The 24,516-nt window shown below is 40.4% G+C and overlaps 1 protein-coding gene across 4 annotated transcripts in view; it reads left to right on the forward strand.

Annotated features, from left to right (window-relative positions):
- The window catches only part of NCKAP1 (NCK associated protein 1), a 221,324-nt gene that overhangs the window by 194,257 nt on the left and 2,551 nt on the right, over positions 1 to 24,516 (forward strand). For all 4 annotated transcript variants that reach the window (XM_073633731.1, XM_073633733.1, XM_073633732.1 and 1 more), the window contains 5 exons: positions 11,101 to 11,181; positions 13,917 to 14,010; positions 20,785 to 20,901; positions 20,989 to 21,098; positions 24,174 to 24,263. In XM_073633731.1, the coding sequence (XP_073489832.1) occupies positions 11,101 to 11,181; positions 13,917 to 14,010; positions 20,785 to 20,901; positions 20,989 to 21,098; positions 24,174 to 24,263 (492 nt within the window). The remainder of the gene's footprint in view (positions 1 to 11,100; positions 11,182 to 13,916; positions 14,011 to 20,784; positions 20,902 to 20,988; positions 21,099 to 24,173; positions 24,264 to 24,516) is intronic.

The raw sequence follows: 24,516 nt of genomic DNA on the forward strand, positions 1-24,516 counted from the left end.
CCAATGCACAGAAGCCTTTGTATTTTGTGAATGTATTCACATATTACAGAGGCTTCTGTAATTGGGCAGCAGGAGGGGTGGAGCAAGCACAACAGTCTAGGGCCGAAACAATCGATTACTAATTTCATAATCAATCGGCCAGTAACATAATGGGGTTAAAGATACTAAAATTAGCCCTTTATAGTACAAAAAGAGCAAATAATTGCTACTGTAAATATTACTTTTACTGTTGCACAGTAAAAAAATGAACCCCTTACAGTAGCAATTTGCTCTTTTTGTACTATAAAGGGCTAAATTTATTTTTATTTTTTTAACCCCATTATACGTTACTAAACATCTTAGACCTTGTTCACACCTATGTGTTTTTTGGTGCATTTTGCAGAAACGCACTACAATTCATTTAACGTTCACATCTATGCTTTTTCCAGCTGCTGCGTATATGGAAAGGGTCTAGGACTTTTTTCGATGCGAAATTTTGTGCTTTTTTGATTCAGTATACTTCAATGAAGAAGCTACAGAAAAGCATGTAATGCGTTTTTTGCAGCAATTTGTGTTTTTTTGTAATCTGCCCAACAACAAATTGGCCAAAAAAAACATTAAAAATGCAAAAACACAAATTGCAGCAAAATCGTGTGCGCAAAAATCAAAAGGCACAGCAAAAAGCACTGCAGAAACTGATCAAAAGCAAACTGCATAGGTGTGTACTGAGCCTTATGCTGGTCACACGGATCAATTTTCAGATGAGAATATTCATTCAAAAAATCTTTGTACATTCGCTGAATGAAAGAATGTTGTTTGAAATCTTCATTTGCTTTTAACATTCTGTTTTAAAATGAATGTCATTTCTGAATGAAAACCACATACGCTGTCTGAAATTTCCTTTCACCAAGAAGTTTTCTATTATTTCTAAATTTTCCCGTCATCGTGGTTGAAAACGAACATCGATTTGATCCCACTAATGATTAGAAAATCGAACGAACGTTCTTAAAATTATTTTTTTTTTTTTTTGAAGGAAGACATTGTTTTCATTGTTAAAGCCAGCATATAATATACTACAGTTTTGTTTGAAAATCTGCAAAACAGTCTAAAAAATTTGATCTCTGAGTAATATATACAATATATCCCCTCTAATAGTATATACAGTGTATCTCTTCTGTCTGTTATTCTCAGAGTGAATTAAAGATTTTACTCCCTAACCATATAGTTGGTTATTTATATTTACCACTACGTATAGAGATATTTAAGAATGAATTGCCTTTTTTTTTAAACGTTACATATTAACTAAATTGTACACTTTTTTTTTAAAGGTTATTAATCGATTAATCAAAACCATAATCGGCCAACTAATCGATTATGAAAATAATCGTTAGTTGCAGCCCTATAACAGTGTATTGACTATACTTGGTGCTGAGACTAGAAAGTCCAGCATCAGACTCCCTGAACTATGATAGCTGTCTTTCGGGAGTTAAATAAACCTGTCAGATGTAAAAAATTGATATAATCCCAGAAGGTGCCATGCACCTTGTTGAATTTAATACATAGTATACCTTCCTTTTTTTTTTTTTTTTTTTTTTTTTTTAAGGAGCTGAATTCCTTGAGTTCAGCTTTAAATCTATGAGCCATTGAAGTATATCAGAATATCTGTCTTGCTACCGTGTGAAGCTGTGCCAGATATAAATTAGCTTTGTATCCCACCTGATTTTGGTTCAGTATAATCCGGTAATGGCCTTTTTCTTTCTTTCTTCTTACATGAGGACGTTAGCCAGGAATATCTCAGATTGAATCTAAGATGTAGATGTCACATTCCCTTCCAGGAAATTACTTTGAAAGCCACACTGATGATATCTCCAGTGAAAGCATAGTTAGGGGTGAACTGTAAAAGGTTGCTTCATTAGGAGAATTTTTTTTTTATCCCTTTTATGTTGTTGGCCTGTTTTAAAAGCATGCTACTATTCATAGGCATTATTGGGGCTTCCTGATTTAGAAATGAAGTTAAGGTAAACCTGCCACTGTTTTGACTTTAGTCACCGCTACTGCCTTTGTAGGTGGCAAGGATTCTGCTTATACATTTCTGGCTCAAAAAATGTATGTCTTACATCTTGCAACGTGCTTATTACTTCATTGAGCTTTTGCACATGCTATAGTGGGATGTTGTGAGGAGTGTTAGAGGTCTGCATTTCTGTTCAAGATGGTATTTGTATGCTGCGAATACTTGTATTAAGAGAACTCCTAGGATCTGTAAGAGGATCATTACTGTAGTAAAATGTGTGTAGACACTTTGCTGTCTGCTACCAATACGTTTATTTTCAAAAAGTTGATCGGGTAAAGCAAGACTTATCGATAATACACACTTGTGGAGTACATATAAAACAGATATGTCTATTGCTTTAAAAATCATTACTAGAAGTTTAGTCAGAATAGCAATAAGCTTTCTTCAAATGTTAAAATCGTCTGGCCTTCTGTGCATGGGTTGACACAAGGAGTGTTCCTTAACCACTTCAGCCCCGGACCATTTGGCTGGCAAAAGACCAGAGCACTTTTTGCGATTCGGCACTGCGTTGTTTAACTGACAATTGTGCGGTCGTGCGACGTGGCTCTCAAACAAAATTGATGTCTTTTTTTCCTCACAAATAGAGCTTTCTTTTGGTGGTATTTGATCACCTCTGCGGTTTTTATTTTTTGTGCTATAAACAAAAAAATAGCTACAATTTTGAAAATACATTATTTTTTACTTTTTGCTATAATAAATATCCCCAAAAAATATTTAAAAAAAAAAACATTTTTTTCCTCAGTTTAGGTCGATACGTATTCTTCTACATATTTTTGGTAAAAAATCGCAATAAGCGTTTATTGATTGGTTTGCGCAAAAGTGTTAGCGTCATCAAAATAGGGGATAGTTTTATGGCATTTTTATTAATAATTTTTTTTTTTACTAGTAATGGCGGCGATCAGCAATTTTTATCGTGACTGCAACATTATCGGACACCTTTGGCGCTATTTCGGGACCATTCACATTTATACAGCTTCAGTGCCATTAAAAATGCATTGATTACTGTGTAAATGTGACTGGCAGTGAAGGGGTTAACCAGGAGGGGCGCTGTAGGGGTTAAGTGTGTCCTAGGGATGTGTTCTAACTGGGGGGGGATGGGCTATGTGTGACACGACACTGATCACCGCTCCCGATTACAGGGAGCGGTGATCAGTGTCGCTGTCATTAGGCAGAACGGGGAAATGCTTGTTTACATCAGCATTTCCCCATTCTACCTTTCTGTGAGATGATCGCGGGTATCCCCACGGACATCGAGTCCGCAGGACCCGTGATCACACGTGGCGGGCACCCGCAAGCCGCTTCTGAAAGGGCAACGTGGAGGTACGTTAATTTGCCTGTACGTGCCCTACTGTCGGCAAGCGGTTAAGAGAGCACTCATGCATTCCCACATGATTGTGTAGCTGTAAGGACTGCTGGTGCAAGAAGCAAAGAAAGCAGCAGCATGCAAACAAGATGTATTTGTATTGCATTTCCTTTAAAAAAAATAAAAAATTATAGCTGTTGCCCAGCATCAAATGGTGCAAACTTTAAAAAGGGAAATAACACCATTTTAAGTGAACCTTGGTTATGCCTTAAGCCAGTTGGCTTACTATTTTCTTAGCTGCTGTGCTGCAAAATATAGCCAGTTTATGGAGCTCAGTAGCTCAAGCTCAGTTTTACACACTACAGAATGAGTCTTTAGGAAGTAACTCGTCTGCCCTCCCTGCTCACATGATATAAAGTTTTTAACAGGCTGTAGAGAAATGTACTTTTTAGAGTGCCCATAATGGTTTGTGACAACAGTGGTGGATCCTGTTTGTGAAATAAAGATTTATATAGTAAATATACTTAAAATGCCTAAACTTATTATGGTTTCTCTTTAACCACTTGAAGACTAGCATGTTTAACTCCCTTTCTCTCCAGGCCATTCTTCAGTTTTGATACCTGGACAGTTATTCAGTCACGCAACACAGTACTCAAATTAATTTTACATTTGTTGGTATTTACCTACCACTGGGTTCTTTTTGTTTTTTACTTTTATAAGGGAAACGAGAACAAACATTTTGGGTAAAAAAAAAAAAAACTGTTTGTTTTGCAAACTTTGCAAGTAAACTTTCTTTATAAATAAAATTAATTTACCATAAGACCTGGTGAGTCTTTTGAAGATCACATTTTTTAGCCACAAGTTTTTGGAATATGAAAAAGTGTATGTATATTTTTACTCAGATGTCAAATAATAAGACATCTTATAATAGTATAGTAAGACTTGCACCTTATTCTTCTTCTGCTCCTCCTGAGTATGGGGGTGCCACATGTTTGAGATTTTTTGCAGACTAGCTGCATAGAGGGGCCCAAATTCCAAGGAGCATACATTCCTGACTATCACATTTTTGGAGGACCTGGAGCACTAGGACAATAGAAACACCCACAGACATACTTTAAGAAGCAATCACCTAAGGTTTTTTCTAGGAAGCATAGGGAGTCTTTTTTGAGGATTACATTTTATTGCCAAGTTTTTGGAAAATTCAGAAAATAAAAATGTTTTTTTATTTTTTTAAGACAAAGTTTTAGGGATGCACAGAAGTTTCAGCGGCCAAAATTTGTGTTTTCGGCATTTTGCAGATAAAGGCGCCAAAAAAGCACGCTATTTTGCAGCAATTTTGCCACAATTTTACTGTGCTTATGGTGTGTTTTTCATAGGTCATGTGCCTCAAAAACCGCATCAAAACTGTAACACGGGTGCGTTATTGATGTGTTCTTGCTGCGTTTTCAATGCATTTCAATGGGGAGGTGCAATTTTGATGCGTTTTTTTTTTTTTTTAACTGACCAAACATGCAGCAAGCAAGATTTTTAACACAAGTTCATATTAATTTAAATTCATGATATTAAAAAGTCAAAATAATACAATTTATATTTAAAAAAAAAAAAAAAACGAATTTTCGGTTTTGGCACCAAAATTTTCATTTGGTGCACCTCTAAGTTTTCATACAATAAGGTATTTTATAGATATTCGAATTACATTCCAAAACACATTCTAATCTAATAGGAAAAAGTCCTGGAAGTCACACATCTCTGCAAAACCCGTATGGAGGTGTATGACGGCCTCAGCCTGGGCTCCAACCATGCCATGCCCCCAACAGGTTTCACTCCACCCACGTAGCTTAGTCATGGGGATCCCCTGTGACTAAGCTCTGCGGGCGCAGTGAAACCTGTTGGGTGTGTGGCCTGGTTGGAACCCGTGCTGAGGCCATCATACACCACCTTACGAGTTTTGCAGAGATGTGCGATTTCCACGACTTTTCTATTAGAGGTCTAGAGCTTGGGCAAGCTCTGTCCTTGTCTTCACTCCAAGCGGTTGCTACATAAGAGGAACCGATGGAGTCTTGAGTGGCACCTGTTAATATAGTTTGGGTCCCAAAGCACATTCTGCTACTCCTTTCAAATATGGGGATACCACATGTGAAACTTTTTCAATGATTGAACTAATTATGCACTGGACATTGTATCTTGTGTGTCGCAAAAAAGTCATCCGTCATATCAAAAACCATGTTCTGTAATGCTAGCCTCTGTACGAGTGGTCAGGGAATTTAGTTTATTGTAGCTTTACCTACAGCAGTCACTGTTCCTATAAGCCAAGAAGGCCTAACTTACTGGTTGAACAAAAGAAGACCTGTGGTTCCAGGAGTGCGGTTATCGGCAAAGGGTGGCTTGGAAAGGTGTCTGGCAGGAATATAGTCAGTGAAATGTGCAGATGGGTTGTTACAGGCAGAGGTGTGGTTAGCAAACGGGCAAAGGCTCGGTCCAGGCGGTAGGTAGAAATGTGTTCGCTAAATAGGTCAAGATCGGTTCAGCAAGCAGTGAAGTGATCAGTATGCAGGCAAAGGGTCAGTCAAGGCAGCCGTCAAAAATGTGGTTAAAAAGAACAGGTGAGGGGCTGATACATAGAAGATCAGATACAGGCAAATGACAGCTAGTCAAGCACATAAGAAGCACCTTCACCATATCTTCACTAATATCGTAGTGAGGCATGGTAGCAATAAAACCTTTTCTGCAGAGACCAAGTTACGGGAGACAGTGGTGCATATACAGCACTTTGGGGGGTTCAGCCTGGGTAGAGGGGAGCTCTTCCACCGCTGGAGATTGGGTTGGATCAGCTTCCAAAAAGGTATGTATACTGTTTTTTTTTCTTTACTAGCTAGATAGGTTAGTGTTAGATTGTTGGTGTCTATAGATGCAGGGATTTTCGTTTTAGCACAGATTTCCATGTTAAGTCAGATATCATGATCCACAGTTCAAGCAGACTCTCTATATTCTTAGTGTGGGTTTCCCTTTTAAAAAATAAAAAATAGACAATGGCTTCTGAAACCTAGACACGTCATAAATGTCAGAACCATTTTTGCTACACTGTGATTATAAACTCCACATTCCAGCATGCCAGTGTAATGGTTGCTTTTCGATATGGTCAGGTGTATAATTGAAGACTTTACAAGTGCTTATTTTCTCACATGCATCCAAAGTAGAACAGTGCGTTTGATGTTCCAGCTGTTCAGATTGACTCATCCTCTTTAATGCTTCAGAGTGCTAACTGTGAAAAGAGATAATGGTAATAATCCTTCATTTTAGCATGCCATTGTTCTGTCTTTTGAAACCTCTCCATTTACGCACACTGTTCTAGCTGTAGTTTACACAAGAATACAGCAGATCGTATGCTTCCCTTTTGAAAACCTATGCTTATGAAGTGTTTTGGGTCATGTTCCCTAACTGAGAATGTGTTAACTTTTTAGCCCCCATAGTCCAAATTTTGTCTGAATCAACTTAGAAGGTTTAAGTTTAGCATGCAAATAGAAAAAAAAACCCTTTCACTTGTGGTCTAGTGTCAAACCTTGAAACAGAGCTCAGGCCCCAGAGAAGCATTGCTTTTAGTGGCTTTCTGAAGCTGGAGCTGCATCAGATTGTGCGCTTTCCTGCAATCTCCACTGAAAAGAGAAACTGCTTTTTAACTTGTGTTGCTGAAAATTACGTCCCCTTAAATTGTATTTCTGCGTTTCTGATGAATTTGCATTTAGGCAGGGAAGTAAAATAAGCTTTGCAAGAAACGTGGATTACCTCAATATCCTTTGTTTTAGATTATTTTAAAAATATGTGCTTTAGGGACTTTGATTGAACTCTGGGTTCCCCATTGCACCCCAACCCCTGCCCCCTTTTTTTTTCTTTTTAAACTAATAGCTATAATAAAGAAATATATATATATGAATTCCCCTTAACTCACTACAGTCTGTTAACACTTGATGTTCAGGACCCAAGCCTTCTCTCTTCAGCAGTGCACAGGAGACGTCTGCACATCTGTAGTGCTGGATTACCAGTCTCCTACACATGGAAATAGCGCTAGCAAGGGACCCAGATGACAGACTTAAGCTGGCCATAGATGGTTCAAACCATCGATCTGCAGCATGTCTGATTTTTACCTGCGATTATTTCCAGTGGCTATTATGCTATGCATCACTGTTTTCTCCCGGCAGGGACGGTCCCCCCACTGGGGAAAAAACAGTAGCTCCCCATCAGCACTGTGTATCATCTATGTCCTGCCACCTTCGAAAAGGTGTTTGAAAAAGTAAAGCCTTGGGGAGATTTCCTGTCTCAGTGGAAAATGATATATCGATGTAACTATTTTAAGAGGCGCTATTTGCCATCAAGGCCATTTGCAAGGGCAATTATAAGGGCATTTTTGAAATGTTCCTCTGTGGAATCATTTGAAATGGAGGCCGAGGCTACTGTATTAACACATGCTTGTAGGATAGAGGCTATCCCAGTTGGCTAATCAGTAAGGCAAAGAGATGAGCCATGTCAAGGGATAGGAAAGAATTAATTCCGTTAAAGGTAAAATGTAAAAGACAAGCTCTGCCCTGATCAAGATGATCATCTTACCTCGTCTACTTTATTTAATGCAAGCAGTCCTGATCTCTTTATCGGCATCTTTTTTCGCGACCTATCAGAAGGCTTGTTCTGTCTGTCTTTGGAGAAAGTCTCCTCCTCGCATCAAATACGCACGCCTCACGCTATCCAAATCGAAGGGAGGGATAGGATTGCCTGATTTATATAAGTACTATGTGGCTTGCCATCTTACAAGAATCGCGGATTGGAATATCCATGCCTCTCTCAAGTCATGGATATTCCTTGAAGGTGCTTTTGTTTCTGGTCCACTACATCTTCTTCCTTGGCTCCCCTCCAAAAACTGGTCCCCTCCAAAAACACCTCGTCTTGACTCACCCGCTAATTTACCCATCTCTTTTAGCTCATAAGAAGTCTTTGCTGAGTGGCAATTCCACATCTTCCCCAAGCCCTCTAACGACCCTTAGAGGAAACCCAGAATTTCCACCTGGGATATCTAATATCTTTCTCAAACAGGAATGGCCCTTTGAGGACGTGTTGGCTCAGCAGTTTTTCTCCAGTGGAAAACCAATCTCCCTAGAAACACTGAGGTCGCTTTCTAAAACTTCCTCTTTCTCCTTTTGGACTTATAGACAGATTAGACACTTTCTGGAGACTCAAGCCCCTCTAACAAAATGGACAAGACACCTTACACCATTCGAGACCTTATGCCATCGCAAAATACCGCAAAGACACTTAATTTCTCTCCTACACACCCTGATATCGAAAACGCCTACCGAGACCCCGACCCCATCACAATTGTCTTGGACCAGAGACCTAAACACTCCACTGACTACGGAAGACTGGAACGCTATTCATGACTACACACATAAAGGGTCGCTAAATGTGGCTATCCAAGAAAACTGCTATAAAGTGATCACTAGATGGTATAGAACCCCCTCGCGTTTACACAATTTCTCCCCTGCCATCCCTAACACTTGTTGGAGATGTGGTACAGAGATAGGCACTATGCTGCATGTGTGGTGGGGCTGTGAGATTCTTCAACCATTTTGGAGGGAGGTTCACAGCATCATCACACACACGTCACAACATTTAATCTAGACTATACCCCAGCCCAATTTCTCCTACATCATACCTCTCTTCCCAGAAGGGATTATTTTAAATCTCTTGCCATGCACATGGTCAATGCGGCCAAACTTTGTATACCCAAACTGTGGCAGTCCACTCGCGCCCCAATGATCAGGGAATGGCTCGCAAAAATTTCAAACATTAAAGAGATGGAGGAACTGATCCATATTGCACAAGACAGAGTTCATAAATTCTCTATGCTTTGGGCCTGCTGGTCACACTTCACTACCACCGAGAGATACTGTCAATACACTTCGCGGAGTGATTAAATGACCTTTGAGCTGATTGATTGGGTATCGGGGGTTGGGGGGGGGGTGAGCGTGGGTCCACTTATGTCTCCTTCTGATATCCCCCTTTTTATCTTGTTCTCTCCCCCTATAGGTTCCCCCCTCTCTCTCTTATCTTCCACCCCATGTCTCTTTACCCCTAGTCCTCTCTTCTGTTTGTACTTTTCTTTCTCTATTCTTTTTGTCCTTATCTGATGCTAGGCATATTCTTTCATAAGGTACTAAATGAACACACATGATTTACTCTGTGATGGTACCCTCCTTTTGATACCGGGTTAGCCTTATTGCGATGCATACAGCATTATTTGTTGGCCGAGAATGAACCATTTATCTGTCCCCTTATTTGGTTGGTATCCAGAGGGGGAGGGGGGTGAAAAAATGAGAAAGAGATCCTCTGCCCCCACACACTACTGGTATATTACAAGTTCAGTTCTTGTTCACTATGTGAAGAATGTCTCCTTAAGTATCTTTAAAGAGTACCAACTTGATGTTCTACATATATTTTGTTATAAAAAGTATGTATCGGACTTGTTCTGTTTATGTATGTCTTCAAACTGAATAAAATCTTTATGGAAAAAAAAAAAAAAAATGTAAAAGACAAATCAACATGGGAAAGGTGTACCCACTTTTGCTACTACTGTTGTTGAAAGGGCGTTTCCTGATCTTAGAGGAGGCAATATCCCTGCTGCAGAAAAAAAGTGGATTTTCTTCCTTTACACTCAAGGGGTTTCACTTGGTCTTAACCGCAGGTGGGACATAAACTTATTTCTAAAGAGATTTACAGTTGCCAATTACCGATTTCTATCATATGGTCTGTCATCTGACAGCAGCCTACATTTTGTTATAAGCGAAGTATTGGAAACTTTTTTTTTTTTAAGAAATAATATTTACCTAGACCCCCCTCTCGCACTAAGAGCGAGAACTGAGCGATCAAAGACAGTTGATCGTTCAGTTCTCAGTGCTCTGTGAGCAGAGAACTGTTGACTGTCAGTCACCAGCTCTTTGCTCTGCCTTTTAATTCTGTCAGTTTTGTTGTTTTTATTCATGCATTGTTTATTACCTGATTGCTGCATGTACTGTATGTGAGCAATCAGAATTTTTTGCATCCATAGCAAGTGGTTACTTTTATATTATTTATTTTTATTTATTTCAGGTACTTATATAGCGCCGTCAATTACGCAGCGCTTTACATATACATTGTACATTCACATCCGTCCCTACCCTCAAGGAGCTTACAATCTAAGGTATTACTGCAGTACTACATGAACTGCATGGCCAGAAGAGCCCCAGATAACATAACAAGCGCCTGGAACATCCCACATCCATGCACAGGCGGACATTACACTTACGAATGCAGTGTTCCGACCGGAAGTTACACTTACAAATGCAGTGTTGCGACTTCCAAACAAACCTACAGCCCCTATTGTGTTCATAACTCTGGGTCTTCCTGTACTTGGGGTATTTTGACCATACCCAATTATGAGTGGACATTTAGGATCATAATTAGTTCTGTCTTGAAGGCACCATAAATACTTTCACAAATGGATGGTTTAATGCTGTTTTAGAGAGTTCATTGAAAAATTACAGCATTTTTTTTCTTCTTGCTTTTGATCTATTTTTGATATTCATAATCTATTTCATGCCTGACATTTTAGCAGCAAACCTCTTGAACAACTTGTTTCATAAATGCATAGTGAATATCTTTTATCAGCTGTTTAGCAGATCAGAGAGACTGGTGTAATAACAGTTTTCAATCCTTCTTTCAGGTCTTATCTTACCACATTCCTTTCCTTGTAAGTTCTGTTGAAGACTTCAAGGATCACATTCCAAGGGAGACTGACATGAAGGTAAGAGACTGTGCCACGAAGCAGCAACACCTACCTTAAGTAGTCAAACTGTACAAAGTAGTTCAGATAAAGTAAATGTGCCTAGAAAAAAAAAATAGGCTGCTGTTATTTTATTTTTTTTTTTAAAGCATTAAGACTAAAAACCCATGTGCAGCAGCACCCCCCCCCCACACACACACACACACACACACACACACACACACACACACACACACACACACACACACACACACACACACACACACACGAGCCCCATCTCAATCCAGCAAGGTTGTACAAAAGACTAGGCTATCCTAAATGGCTGAGATATACAGCCCTTGCCATTGTCTTCCGTTGCTGTCAGTCAGTGAGCCAATGAGGGGAGAGAGGGGGTGGGGTCTAACCACAGCTCCATGTCTGACTGGAGACACAGAGCAGCTGCTCGGCTCGGGTGCCCCCATAGGCAAGCTGCTTGCTATGGGGGCACTTGACAGGTGGAAGGAGCCAGGAGCTCCGAAGAGGGACCTGAGTAGAGAAGGATCTGGGCTGCTCTGTGCAAAACCACTGTTCGGAGCAGGTATGACAAGTTTGTTATTTTTAAACAACAAAAAACAAGACTTTAGTATCACTTTAAAATGTTTGTTGGTCATCCAAATAAAGTATATGAGTCGGAATGTTTGTTTTCCTCTCTCGCCTTTTTGGTCAACGACTTGGGATGTATTAATTCTAAAGCTTCACCAGGACAGCTGGGAAACTAGCACAATTTTACTGTGGTCAGCAATGGCGGACTACATCACAATGGTCTGCAATGGCAGGCTATATATTTCCCCCCGATGCCAATTTCCTTAAAGCTGAAATTCGTGCTAAATAAATGTCTAAACCTTAAACATTTGAATTTTGGTGTACTTTTTGTTTTTCTATAAGATCTGTGCAATGATTCAGTGTGAAAACTGAAGAAATAAAGACCAGACACTATTGCTCTCTTTCTGTGTAGAGGGTGAATAGTTCTGTATACAGTTTCTTGCAGAGGTACAGGAAAATGTGACAAATGAAAAGATTGTATCATAAGGTGCATTGTAATTACACCAATGCATAGTACACTCACTTGTAGAACCAAGAACCCCAAGTTCAACCATGTTCTCCCACTGCTATTATTAACGTTTCCAGAATAAAGCTGCTAGTTTCCCAGTGAACTGAATACAATTAAGGGCATTTAGATCTGTCAGTTACTAGAGAGTCTCCTTTCTTCCACTTCTTGTATAGCACAATAAGGCCTCATGCACACTGGACGTTCTAAAAACGTCAGTCGCAGTAGCTTTAGAATGAGTTTTTAACCCTGCGTTATTAAGATAGTACCTTCAGGTGACTGGACACTTGCAAAGAACACATTACAAATCTACATTTGATCAGATGCTTGAGGGTAGAGGCGAGGAGAGATCTTGGGTCTAATAGACCCTTTAGATCAGGGATATGCAATTAGCGGACCTCCAGCTGTTGCAAAACTACAAGTCCCATCATGCCTCTGCCTCTGGGTGTCACGTTTGTGGCTGTCAGAGTCTTGCTATGCCTCATGGGAGTTGTAGTTCTGCAACAGCTGGAGGTCCGCTAATTGCATATCCCTGCTTTAGATCTTCCAGTAAAGTGTACTGGTCACTGCTCATGCTATTGCAACATCCCTTGTGATAGCAATAAAGTTGATCAAAATAAAAAAAAAAATTAAAATGCCCCCCTCCCCCCATGCTACCACGCAAATGCTAACGCAAAAAATAGGTCCCTCATGCATATGTAAACGGTGATCACACCACATGTGGGTATCGTCACGAATGTTAGATTAAGAGCAATAATTCTAGGGCCAGACCTCCAGTGTAACTTTAAACTGGTAACCTGTAAAGGCTTTTAAAATGTTGCCTGTGGAGATTTTTAGCTACTGTAGCTTGTCACTGTTCGACAGGCATACACACTTTAAAACATGACATGTTGGGTATCTATTTACCCAGTGTAACATCTTTAATTTTTTACCAAAAAGTTTGGTGTTATTGTTTATGTGCAATAAAATTCAGTAAAGTGGTGTTTTTTTTCCCCCCTCAAAATTTGCATTTTAACAATGGCTGTGCAAATATCGTGCAACATAAAAAAAAAAATTCCAACAACCATCATTTTTTTTTCTCCGGGTCTCTGTGTTCAAAACATAAATGTTTGGGGGTTCTATGCATTTTACATGTGTGTGAAAAGTGTCAGAATTGTCCAAGTGGTTAAAGATACTGGAGGACTTCAGGTTTTCCTGCATCATGAGATGGGAGCTGGCTGTAAATTATCAGGAAATCACAGCTACCTCCCTAATCCAAGATGACGGTGCAACCCTTATAAGAATGTGCTGCGGGAAAGCTAGAGCTGGACTCTATGCTACAGCAAGTATTTTTCTTTTTCTTTTTTTTCTTTTTTTTTTTATAGCAGCAGGTAGAGTATTTGTACGTGCTGACTTTGAATCTTTTTAAACCAGACATTCTTCATAAACATCTGGAGGACAGAATATCCTTGCACAGTGCTGAAAGTGAGACAATTTATTACTTGCATGCACTGAAGGACTCCTAAGTGAATCCTGGTTACTATGGGCAACACATTCTTTCCTACAGTTGTGTGTGAAATCTGGCTAAAATGTTTTTGAGTTGCTGTGATGAAAAACCACAGCTCCACAGCTGGATATGGACTGCTTGGAAGAATAACTATATATGACTTCTGTTTCCCTTTTTTTAAAGGTTGCAATGAATGTGTATGAATTGTCATCTGCAGCTGGATTGCCCTGTGAAATTGATCCAGCCTTAGTCGTGGCATTATCTTCCCAAAAATCTGGTATGTCTTATACTTTTTTTTGGTAAATTATTTCTTTTTCTCCTAGCATAAAACTTGTCGTTTTAAATAATATTCTGAAACTATGTATCAGTTACATGCTTGCGTTACAAGCTTTACAAACCGCCCCCGAGTGAAGTTTTAGACAATTCATGTATTATAAAAAAAAAAACAAATATAAGAATTTTAAGCAATTAAAAAACGCAATGGATTGTTTGAAAATGTTCTTGCAACATTGCAGGCAACTAATGATGCATGGACCCTTCTAGGGGTGCATACAGTAAACTTGTCATAAATGGCGATGAGCTGGGTTTTGGTCCTAAAATAAGTGCAATCCACACAAAGCATATGATAAAAATGTATAGGTAGAGTTTCAGTGGAAGCTGCATGCCAAAACATTTACTAGATGCACAAATAGACCTCTTTTCAATAGAAAAAAAAATCCACATGTTCTTAATCGTACATCACAGGACACCGATTATTTCATATAAATGACTACTTGGGTTATGCTACCACCTTCAAGTGTATGAACACTGGCCAAAAAAGGCAGAAATCCCTGTTCTGGCATAACCACTTTCAGCTTAGTTAAGCCTCAGTTTTTCTACAAGAAATGGGAATTTTCTACTTAAAGTGGTTGTAAAGTCTCATATACTCCCAATATTCATTCTCTTATGTGACAATATTAATGATAGAAGGGTGTTTTTTGTTTTTTTGTTTTTTACAAAATACTCTCTATCTTTTAGATGGGAGCTCTTCTGTGCAGTCACATGGTTCAGTCTGCTCATAGTGGGGGTGTTGGGCTGTTGTTCCTTTCGCACTCTGACCTTGTGAGTTCTGGTTAATTTCAGTTTCTTCTCATCTGCATCATAGAGGAGGGGAGGAGCAGCTGCCAGGGAATAGTATTGCTCAATGAGGGGAGGGGCAGGGAGAAGAGGTGATCGACTCACACTCAGACTACGGAAATGACAGGGAGGGGAGAGGGAAAGATGCAGAGAAGTTGAGGAGAGAGCAGGATGATGGAAGCAGGTGATCTGACCACGCTATCATGGATCAGCAGCCATGATGAACGGGGTCAGTTTAAATGGGGGAACAGGCAGGATCAACCAGGTATTGTACAACATAGAAATGGATAATTGACATGGCAAAAGCACTGTGCTATATCTTGTGGTATACCCAGTGTCTGCGACCCTGGTGGTCCCAGTGAATGAGGTCCCAGTCCTTAAAGATGCCATAGGTTGGAGGCCCTCTAGAAGTTGTTTCACTCTCTCGCTCTCTCTCTGGTAGGAATGTCTCTGCAGCCTGCGATGGCTATGGTGAGAGTTCGCCAGTTCTTAAAGTCTCGGAGTGTATGCTTTACTTTCTTTCAGAAGATCAAACCCAGAAGATCTTGGAATGCTTTCCAAAAGCCTTGATCATCTTGGTGAATGCCTTTTGATGACTCCATGTGGCAATTTTCACAAGTGGGCAAGATGTATGTCCACATGAGATTCTGTGGCTTAAGTGTTGGTTGGTGGAACTTTTTGGCAAGAAACAAATTGGGAGGTTGTTCTTTGAAGCCAGCGCTTGTTTGGACCATCCTTGAATGCCTACATGCTCTTACCCTTAAGGCAAAGGTTATCCAAGAAGAAATACTTTCATAAGCAACCAGCCTTGAGCTCTAAGCAGAAGCCTTTGTCCAAGTAGTGTACGAAGAACTGGACCCCAAAGTCTTCCATTTTCAGAGGCAAATCCCCCTCACAGCGAATAGTCCCATCTTCAAACTGCTTTGCTGTTGAAGCCCATGTCCTGAGGGGTAGAGGTGTGTCTGATTCTGTGATTCTTACTCTCCTCAAGACTAGAAAGTCACCCTCCTGGAAAGTGTAGCATCATATGTGGAGGAAAGCTTATTTCACCTCATACGTTTCATCCCTGTCAGTATGTTGTGAGGTGAATTTTGGCTTTTCTCCTGTTTGATGTAAAGAGGTCTTTGGCTTTCATCAAGGGACTTTGGAAATGCTGTTTCAGAGCCCTATTGTGTCTCATTCCTTGATTAAATACTTTTTGTGCGGATGTCATACAGATTGTTTCTCCCGTAAAGCCCCCTTGTTTCCGTGGTACCTTCATTTTTGGTCTGATCTGTTTTGAAGTCTTTTAAACCTCCTCAAGAGATTTGTTTTGTCACTCATTAGAGCTGCACGATTCTTGCCAAAATGAGAATCGTGATCTTTTTTGCTTAGAATAAATCTTTCACATTATACAAAAAAAATTGGCTAACTTTACTGGTTAGTTTTTTTAATTCATTAAAGTGTATTTTTTTTTTTTTAAATTGCATTTGAAAGACTGCTGCACAAATACACAAATACAGTGCTGCACAAATACAGTGTGACATAAAGAATTGCAACAACCACCATTTTATTCTCTAGGGTCTCTACTAAAAAAAATATATATAATGTTTGGGGGCTCTAAGTAATTTTCTAGCAAAAAAAAATATTTTAACTTGAAACGAACAAATGTCAGAAAAAGGTTTAGTGTTTAAGTGGTTAAACTTCCCTCATTTACACATCAAAGTGTATTCCTTTGATCTAAAGGACAAATCGTTACAATGTTTAGACCCCTTCACATTGAGGCACTTTACAGACGCTATAACGCTAAAAATAGTGCCTCCTTTTGCTCCAATGTGAAAGCCAGAGTGCTTTCACACTGGAGCCGTGCGCTGGCAGGATGCTAAAAAATATTCCTGTAAGCAGCATCTTTAAGGCGCTGTAGGAGTGGTGTATAATAGGCCTTCTGTTCCCTTTCCACTCTGTCCAAAACTAATTAAAAAATGTTGTCTTTAGTTATACTTTAAGGGGTTTTGAACTTGGTTGGTAAATCTAAAGTTGCCTTTGCATACAGTGGGGCAAAAAAGTATTTAGTCAGCCACCAATTGTGCAAGTTCTCCCACTTAAAAAGATGAGAGAGGCCTGTAATTGTCATCATAGGTATACCTCAACTATGAGAGTCAAAATGTGGAAACAAATCCAGACAATCACATTGTCTGTCTGTTTTTTGAAAGAATTTATTTGCAAATTATGGTGGAAAATAAGTATTTGGTCACCTACAAACGAGCAAGATTTCTGGCTCTCACAGACCTGTATCTTCTTCTTTAAGAGTCTCCTCTGTCCTCCACTCATTACCTGTATTAATGCCACCTGTTTGAACTTGTTATCAGTATAAAAGACACCTGTCCACAACCTCAAACAGTCACACTCCAAACTCCACTATGGGGAAGACCAAAGAGCTGTCGAAGGAAACCAGAAACAAAATTGTAGACCTGCACCAGGCTGGGAAGACAGAATCTGCAATAGGCAAGCAGCTTGGTTTGAAGAAATCAACTGTGGGAGCAATAATTAGAAAATGGAAGATCTCACCCCGTGGGGTCAAAATGATCACAAGAACGGTGAGCAAAAATCCCAGAACCACACGGGGGGGACCTAGTGAATGACTTGCAGAGAGCTGGGACCAACTTAACAAAGGCTACCATCAGTAACACACTACGCCGACAGGGACTCAGATCCTGCAGTGCCAGTACATGTCCGGGCCCATCTGAGGTTTGCTAGAGAGCATTGGGATGATCCAGAAGAGGATTGGGAGAATGTCATATGGTCAGATGAAACCAAAGTAGAACTGCTTGGTAGAAACACAACTTGTCGTGTTTGGAGGAGAGAGAATGCTGAGTTGCAACCGAAGAACACCATACCTACTGTGAAACATGGTGGTGGCAACATCATGCTTTGGGGCTGTTTCTCTGCAAAGGGAACAGGACAACTGATACGTGTACATGAAAGAATGAATGGGGCCATGTATCGTGAGATTTTGAGTGCAAACCTCCTCCCATAAGAAGGGCATTGAAGATGAAATGTGGCTGGGTCTTGCAGCATGACAATGATCCCAAACACACCGCCCGGGCAACGAAGGAGTGGCTTCGTAAGAAACATTTCAAGGTCCTGGAGTGGCCTAGCCAGTCTCCAGATCTCAACCCCATAGAAAACCTTTGGAGGGAGTTGAAAGTCCGTGTTGCCCAGCGACAGCCCAAAAACATCAGTGCTCTAGAGGAGATCTGCATGGCAGAATGGGCCAACATACCAGCAACAGTGTGTGACAACTTTGTGAAGACTTACAGAAAACGTTTGACCTCTGTCATTGCCAACAAAGGATATATAACGAAGTATTGAGATGAACTTTTGATCAAAAATTGGACAATGTGATTGTCTGGATTTGTTTCCACATTTTGTCTCTCATAGTTGAGGTATACCCATAGGTGTGCACAGCCTATTGTATTAGGGTGTGCACCCTAAAGCTCAAGCACACATATGTGCCTACATATATATGACGCAGACAGGGAGATCAGTCTCCCTGCCGGCACAGTGAAAGAAGTGCGCAAGTACTTCTCTTATGGCAGAGCCGGTAAGATAGAGATCATTCCCATCTTCCTGCTGGCACACAAAGTGATAATGCTAATGTGCATGGGGTGATTAGGGTGTGCCCAGGCACACCCAGCACACCCTGTGCGCACACCTATGGGTATACCTATGATGACAATTACAGGCCTCTCATCTTTTTAAGTGGGAGAACTTGCACAATTGGTGGCTGACTAAATACTTTTTTGCCCCACTGTATGTGCACAGCAGTATGCTTTATTTGCCTGTGATTTGAATACAGATTGTGTTGCTGTAAAAATTGGTTTACTTCCAAACTGCAAAACCTCAGAGATTCTGCAAATACATATGACAATTTAAAGTGTAAAAATTCTGTATGAGTAAGATTATACATTTACTGGAGAATTTTAAATTTATGTAAAATAGACAGTATACAATACAGTTAACACTCCACATGGATTACATTTTAATTGTATGTCTCATACCAGCTTTTTAACTTTAAAGTGGAACTATACTCACCTTTAGTCCAACGGTGCAGAATCTCAGAGCTCCCCATCGGCTGCTGATATCTTCAGGCGGCTGGTTTACGGGTCTCAATGATTGTCCGCTTTCATTGGCCAGGCCAAGATTACATCACTCCCATGCATGTGCTGGAGTTCAGTTAACTTCAGCATTGCCAAATTTGTACAATGAGTTGTGTGTGCGCACAACAGGGGCAGACAGGCAGGTAAGTAACTCTAATGCAGAAGAGACCTGTCTCTTCTGCATTAAAAATCCTGCCTGCTTGCTCATCCACCCTCCTCTATAAAGTTCCACTTTAATCTAAGAAGCTGCATCAACTAGCATAACCATATTTTATAGCAGACCATACACACTTTTGCTAAGCCACATCCCTATAGGGATTGCAGTCTGTCATTATGTTTTATGCAGTCCGCCTCCTACTTTATAATACGTTGTTGGGCACAAAAAATAGTAACCCAATGCTAAAGTAACTGGTGTAATGATTTCTGCCGGTGATGAAAATATTTAATCTTTACTTGTCCCTTGTATTTTAAACATTTACCCCTCACACATGTGTTTTTGCTTGTGAAAATAAATACATTGGGGGTAGTTTTTTGTGGTTTGTTCATTTTATTAGTTTCAATCCACAATTTGTTTATCTGACTTGGACCTGCTTGTGGCAGCAACCACCGTTTTATTAGAAAACCACAGATGAGTTTGTTGGAAGCGCAGTGTTAAAACTAAGCGATGTTGACCTGCACTGAAAGCATCAGCTGGCAATACTATATGGTTAATAAAAACCATATATACTGTACATTTTAACTTTTTAAAAAGATTTAACGAAAATGTAATGAAGCTTTGTGAAGCAGCTGATAAACCAGTAGAACTCTAATATTGGTTAGAACTAATATTGGTTATTACATTTGTGCATGTCATAAAAAAAAGTTGAAATACAAGTATAAATCAATAAGCTGGTAAAATGGTAAACCTATTGCAAAAGTGCATCTAACTGTTTTAATTGGAGTTCCACTTTAAGAAGCAGTTGACTGTCATTGTACGAAGCCATGTCCGTTTTTTTTAAATAATTTCCCTTTTATTTAGTAAACGCATGCATTTCCGATGTGTTTTGTATGCGTTTTCTGTGTATTTCTACTATAGTGTGCTCACTTGCTGTTTAAAGTACAATTGATTTCCCAGAATTCATTTGTCAAATACAATCACACCTGTTGTACTTCGAGTACAAAGTACATACTTTCTTTTTTTTTTTTTTTTTTTAAGTTTTTTGTTAACTGTGCCTCTGAGTTAACTGAGCAGAAAAAAACCCAGGTGCCACAGATCATAGTGGCATGATCATTTGAGATCATAGGTGATTTTCTTTTCTAGAACAATATAAATACAATTAAAACTGTATAGGGATTGTAGCGGTGTGTATGTACTATTCAAGAGGGGACTGCTATCACCCTTGTCTTTTGTTATTTTTATATTTAAAAAAAAAAAAATGCTTTTGCACAGAGCACCCTTGATCCTCTTCTGGGATGCCCCAGGCCCCTCCTCTTTATCAGGTGCCCCCATGGAAAGCTGCTTTCAATGGGATCACCTGTGTGGGCTCGCTCTCGAGTTCCGCTGCTGTGTCCATAGACGCCGACGGCGGGACTCGGCCCCGCCCCCTGCTCAGGTGCCACTGGATTTGATTGACAGCAGGGGGGAGCCAATGGCCTCTGCTGCTGTCAATCTTTCCAATGAGGAGAGAGACATGCACATTGGAGGGGGCAGGAGATGCAGCATAGGCTTTTCACCTTAATGCATTAAGATGAAAAACCTTGAGCCTTTACAACCACTTTAAATTGTATAGCTAAAGCAATTTCCTCTTTCATTGCAGAAACAATCAGTCCAGAGGAAGAGTACAAAATTGCCTGCCTTCTCATGGTCTTTGTGGCCGTGTCTTTGCCAACCTTGGCTAGCAACGTGATGTCTCAGTACAGCCCTGCCATAGAAGGTATTGTAATGTTGTTCAATAAGCCAGAAAGATGCATTGTTATGCATAGCAACTGTGTATGTACTAACCATTTTCTTTTTGATTTAGGTCACTGCAATAATATTCACTGCCTGGCAAAGGCCATCAACCAGATTGCTGCAGCTTTATTTACCATTCACAAAGGAAGTATTGAGGATCGTCTTAAGGAGTTCTTGGCTGTACGTATAACTTGTCATGCAGGCATTTGGTATATTTCTCCATGCAGTCAGAGCCTAATTTATTTATGCTCGTCTAAGTGCTTGAGAGCTGCCATTGGGTTTATTGTCACATGTGATGTATAGATTTGCTATATACGAATCTGGAAACCGTTTCAAGTAAACATTGTTTTTCTAGTGAGGAAAAAACAAATACATGATATATTGTAAAACTGAGGATTTTTTTGCCTTTTTTGGGCAGATAACTTTTTAAACCTCAAAACCGCAGTCTTTTTTTTTTTTTTTTGGACCACTAATGCTTTGTAATTTTTACAGACTTGATTAATCTGATTACTTGCTCACTTTGCGTGAGCTCAACCTGCTCGTTCTGCACCTTGTAATTTTGCAAATTTTTTGGCATCTTATTGCCTTTGCAGTCAACATGACCTTAAAAAAAGACAAGTATTTGCTCTATAAGTTGGATTTGATAGATGGCTTACTAACTAATTAGCAGAGAAAGTACATTATCTAAGACCAATTCTGGAAGTTTGTCTGATGCTAACGACAGTCTTATGCCATGTACACACGGTCGGACATTGATCGGACATTCCGACAACAAAATCCTAGGATTTTTTCCAACGGATGTTGGCTCAAGCTTGTCTTGCATACACACGGTCACACAAAAGTTGTCGGAAAATCCGATCATTCTGAACGCGGTGACGTAAAACACGTACGTTGGGACTATAAACGGGGCAGTAGCCAATAGCTTTCGTCTCTTTATTTATTCTGAGCATGCGTGGCACGTTGTGCGTTGGATTTGTGTACACACCATCGGAAATTCCGACGGATTTTGTTGGAAAATTTTATAGCCTGCTCTCAAACTGTGTGTCAGAAAATCCGATGGAAAATGTGTGATGGAGCCCCCACACGGTCGGAATTTCCGACAACAAGGTCCTATCACACATTTTCCGTCGGAAAATCCAACCGTGTGTACAGGGCATAAGAGTGTGCACTAATAAAATATCTAACACAAATAAAAAAGTAAAAAGTATGTTAGAAAAAAATGCTAGAAGTCTGGATAATAAGATGGAAGATCTAGAATTTCTGCTATCTTAAAGTGGAGTTCCACGCAAAAAAAAAAAAAAAATCATTAATGTGCATGAAAAAAAAAATTAAAAAAAATTTGAAGAAATTTTTTTTTTTCTTACTCACCTCTTTAATGCCTTTTGCTAGGGGATCCCTCATAATCTGCCTCCTTCGGCGACTGGGCTCCTGACGTCACTTCCCTTGGCGCAGGAAGGGAGATCAGCTCTCCCTCCTCCCTCTAGGCAATCATCTGGGGCATGTGACAGGTCGCAGATGATTGCCCGGCCAGTCACGGCGCGCGGCTCGTGCATGCGCAGTAGGCGCCCCCGGCTGTGAAGCCACAGCCGGGCGCCCACAGTTACAATGCCAGCGCCACCGAGCGGAGGGGGAGACGAGCGGGGCTTCGATCCCCCACATCGCTGGACAGGTAAGTGTCTGGTTATTAAAAGTCAGCAGCTGCAGTATTTGTAGCTGCTGACTTTTAATTTTTTAGCGCTAGTGAACCGCACTTTTTGTTTTTTTTTTTTAAATCCTGCAAGACAATGACATAATGTGTTAGTATGCATCACATACTAGCACAATATAAAATACTTACCTTAGAACGAAGCCTTCCAGCTTGCGCACGCGGGAGTCACGGTGCAGGTATGCCTTCCCTTCAGAGCGCTTGCGCCAGTGACATCACAGGTTGCATGCAGTGTGAATATCTCCTAAACCGTGTATGATTAGGATATGTTCACTGTACCTACAGGTAAGCCTTATTGTAATATAGAGATATATATATACATTTACATTAGAGCTGCATGATTAATCATCAAGAATCGTTATCGTATAATGTGAAAGAGTTTACATCGAAAGAATCGTGATCTTTTTACTCTAAGCAAAAAAATCGTGATTCTCCTTTTGGCCAGAATCGGGCAGCACTAATATACATATACATACACAGGTTAAAAAAAAACAGTTTACTTCCACTTTAAGGGCAATATTGACTTTGTGGGAGTAACAGAAACCTGGTTAGATGGCTAACACGACTGGACTGCAAATATCCAGCTGCATGTACTGCAGCTGCTGACTTTTAATAATCGGACACTTACCTGTCCTGGAGTCCAGCGATGTCGGCACCGCAGCTGATGTCGAGTGCATGCCGCCTCCATTGCGAGTAAGGGAACCCGGCAGTCAAGGCTCACGGCTTCACCCTGGGAACCCTGCTGCGCATGCGCAAGGCTCCGCTCCTCTCTCCTACTGGCCCGGCAGCCGGGGGAGGAGGAGGAGGGAGTCCAGATGGTGACGTCAATACCCGCGGCTGAGGCTCCTGGAAGTGGGAACAGGATACCTGTGAAAGACAGGTATCCTGTCCCGTATCCCCCCCCCCCCCCCCCGAAAGGTGCCAAATGTGGCACCTGAGGGGGGAAGAAGTACAATGAGTGGAAATTCCACTTTTGGGTGGAACTCTGCTTTAACAGTAGGTCCACGCATATGATCATGTGGGTTGTGTTAATAGCTATGCCGATACGGACACTGAGAGAGTCCATATTGGAATCACCACTTTGAATAGTTTTTAGGCAACACTTGAGGGAAAAACTATATCCAGAGGTACATACTGATGGCTTTTACTGTTGGCTGTCACCTACAGCTGTTAACTGTAGTTCGTGAAATGGGTTTGCAGTTTGCATGTCTGGTGCAGTTTACAGCAAGTGGTAATGGGTATAAGCATACCTGCATTGAATGTGTATATGTATTATCCTTCCCTTGAAATGCACATGTGCAATAAATGTAAAATTCCTTGCGAAAGCATTATAATGCATACAAAGCACTCTAGAAAATGCATGTTTAGAATACATGTGTTCCTAGAAGTATACCTGAATCTAGGCCTTTCAGCTGTCTTGGTGATGTGTAAAGATGTCTAGTGGATCCCTGATAAAATGAGCCCATATACATTTGTATGTGCATCTTCTTTTACCCGTTCAGCGAACCTGTGTACTTATGTTTCTCTCCACTGTGCTTATTTTCTCACAGCTGGCATCTTCTAGCCTCCTGAAAATTGGCCAAGAGACTGATAAAACAACAACAAGAAACCGAGAATCTGTTTATTTGCTGCTAGATATGGTATGTCCAGCAGTCATTTCTTCACATCTCACAAAACTTGCACAACTTACAAGATAGCTCAGTAAAAGCTCCACGCTTGTTGATTGCTCCTTCAGGTAGAACATTTCCAGATACTTAAGCTGTGAACACCAGAAGCTTAGTCCTGGAAGTTTTTGCTAGAGTTGTACCTGTAGTTTAGCTTTAATCAGTGTGGGTGCCCCAGTGACCAATACTGAGATATGAGGAGTGGGCTGGAGCATGGTTGTCCTGGACT

This window comes from Aquarana catesbeiana, linkage group LG06 (assembly GCF_042186555.1).
Source record: "Aquarana catesbeiana isolate 2022-GZ linkage group LG06, ASM4218655v1, whole genome shotgun sequence".
Classification (NCBI taxonomy): Eukaryota; Metazoa; Chordata; class Amphibia; order Anura; family Ranidae; genus Aquarana; species Aquarana catesbeiana.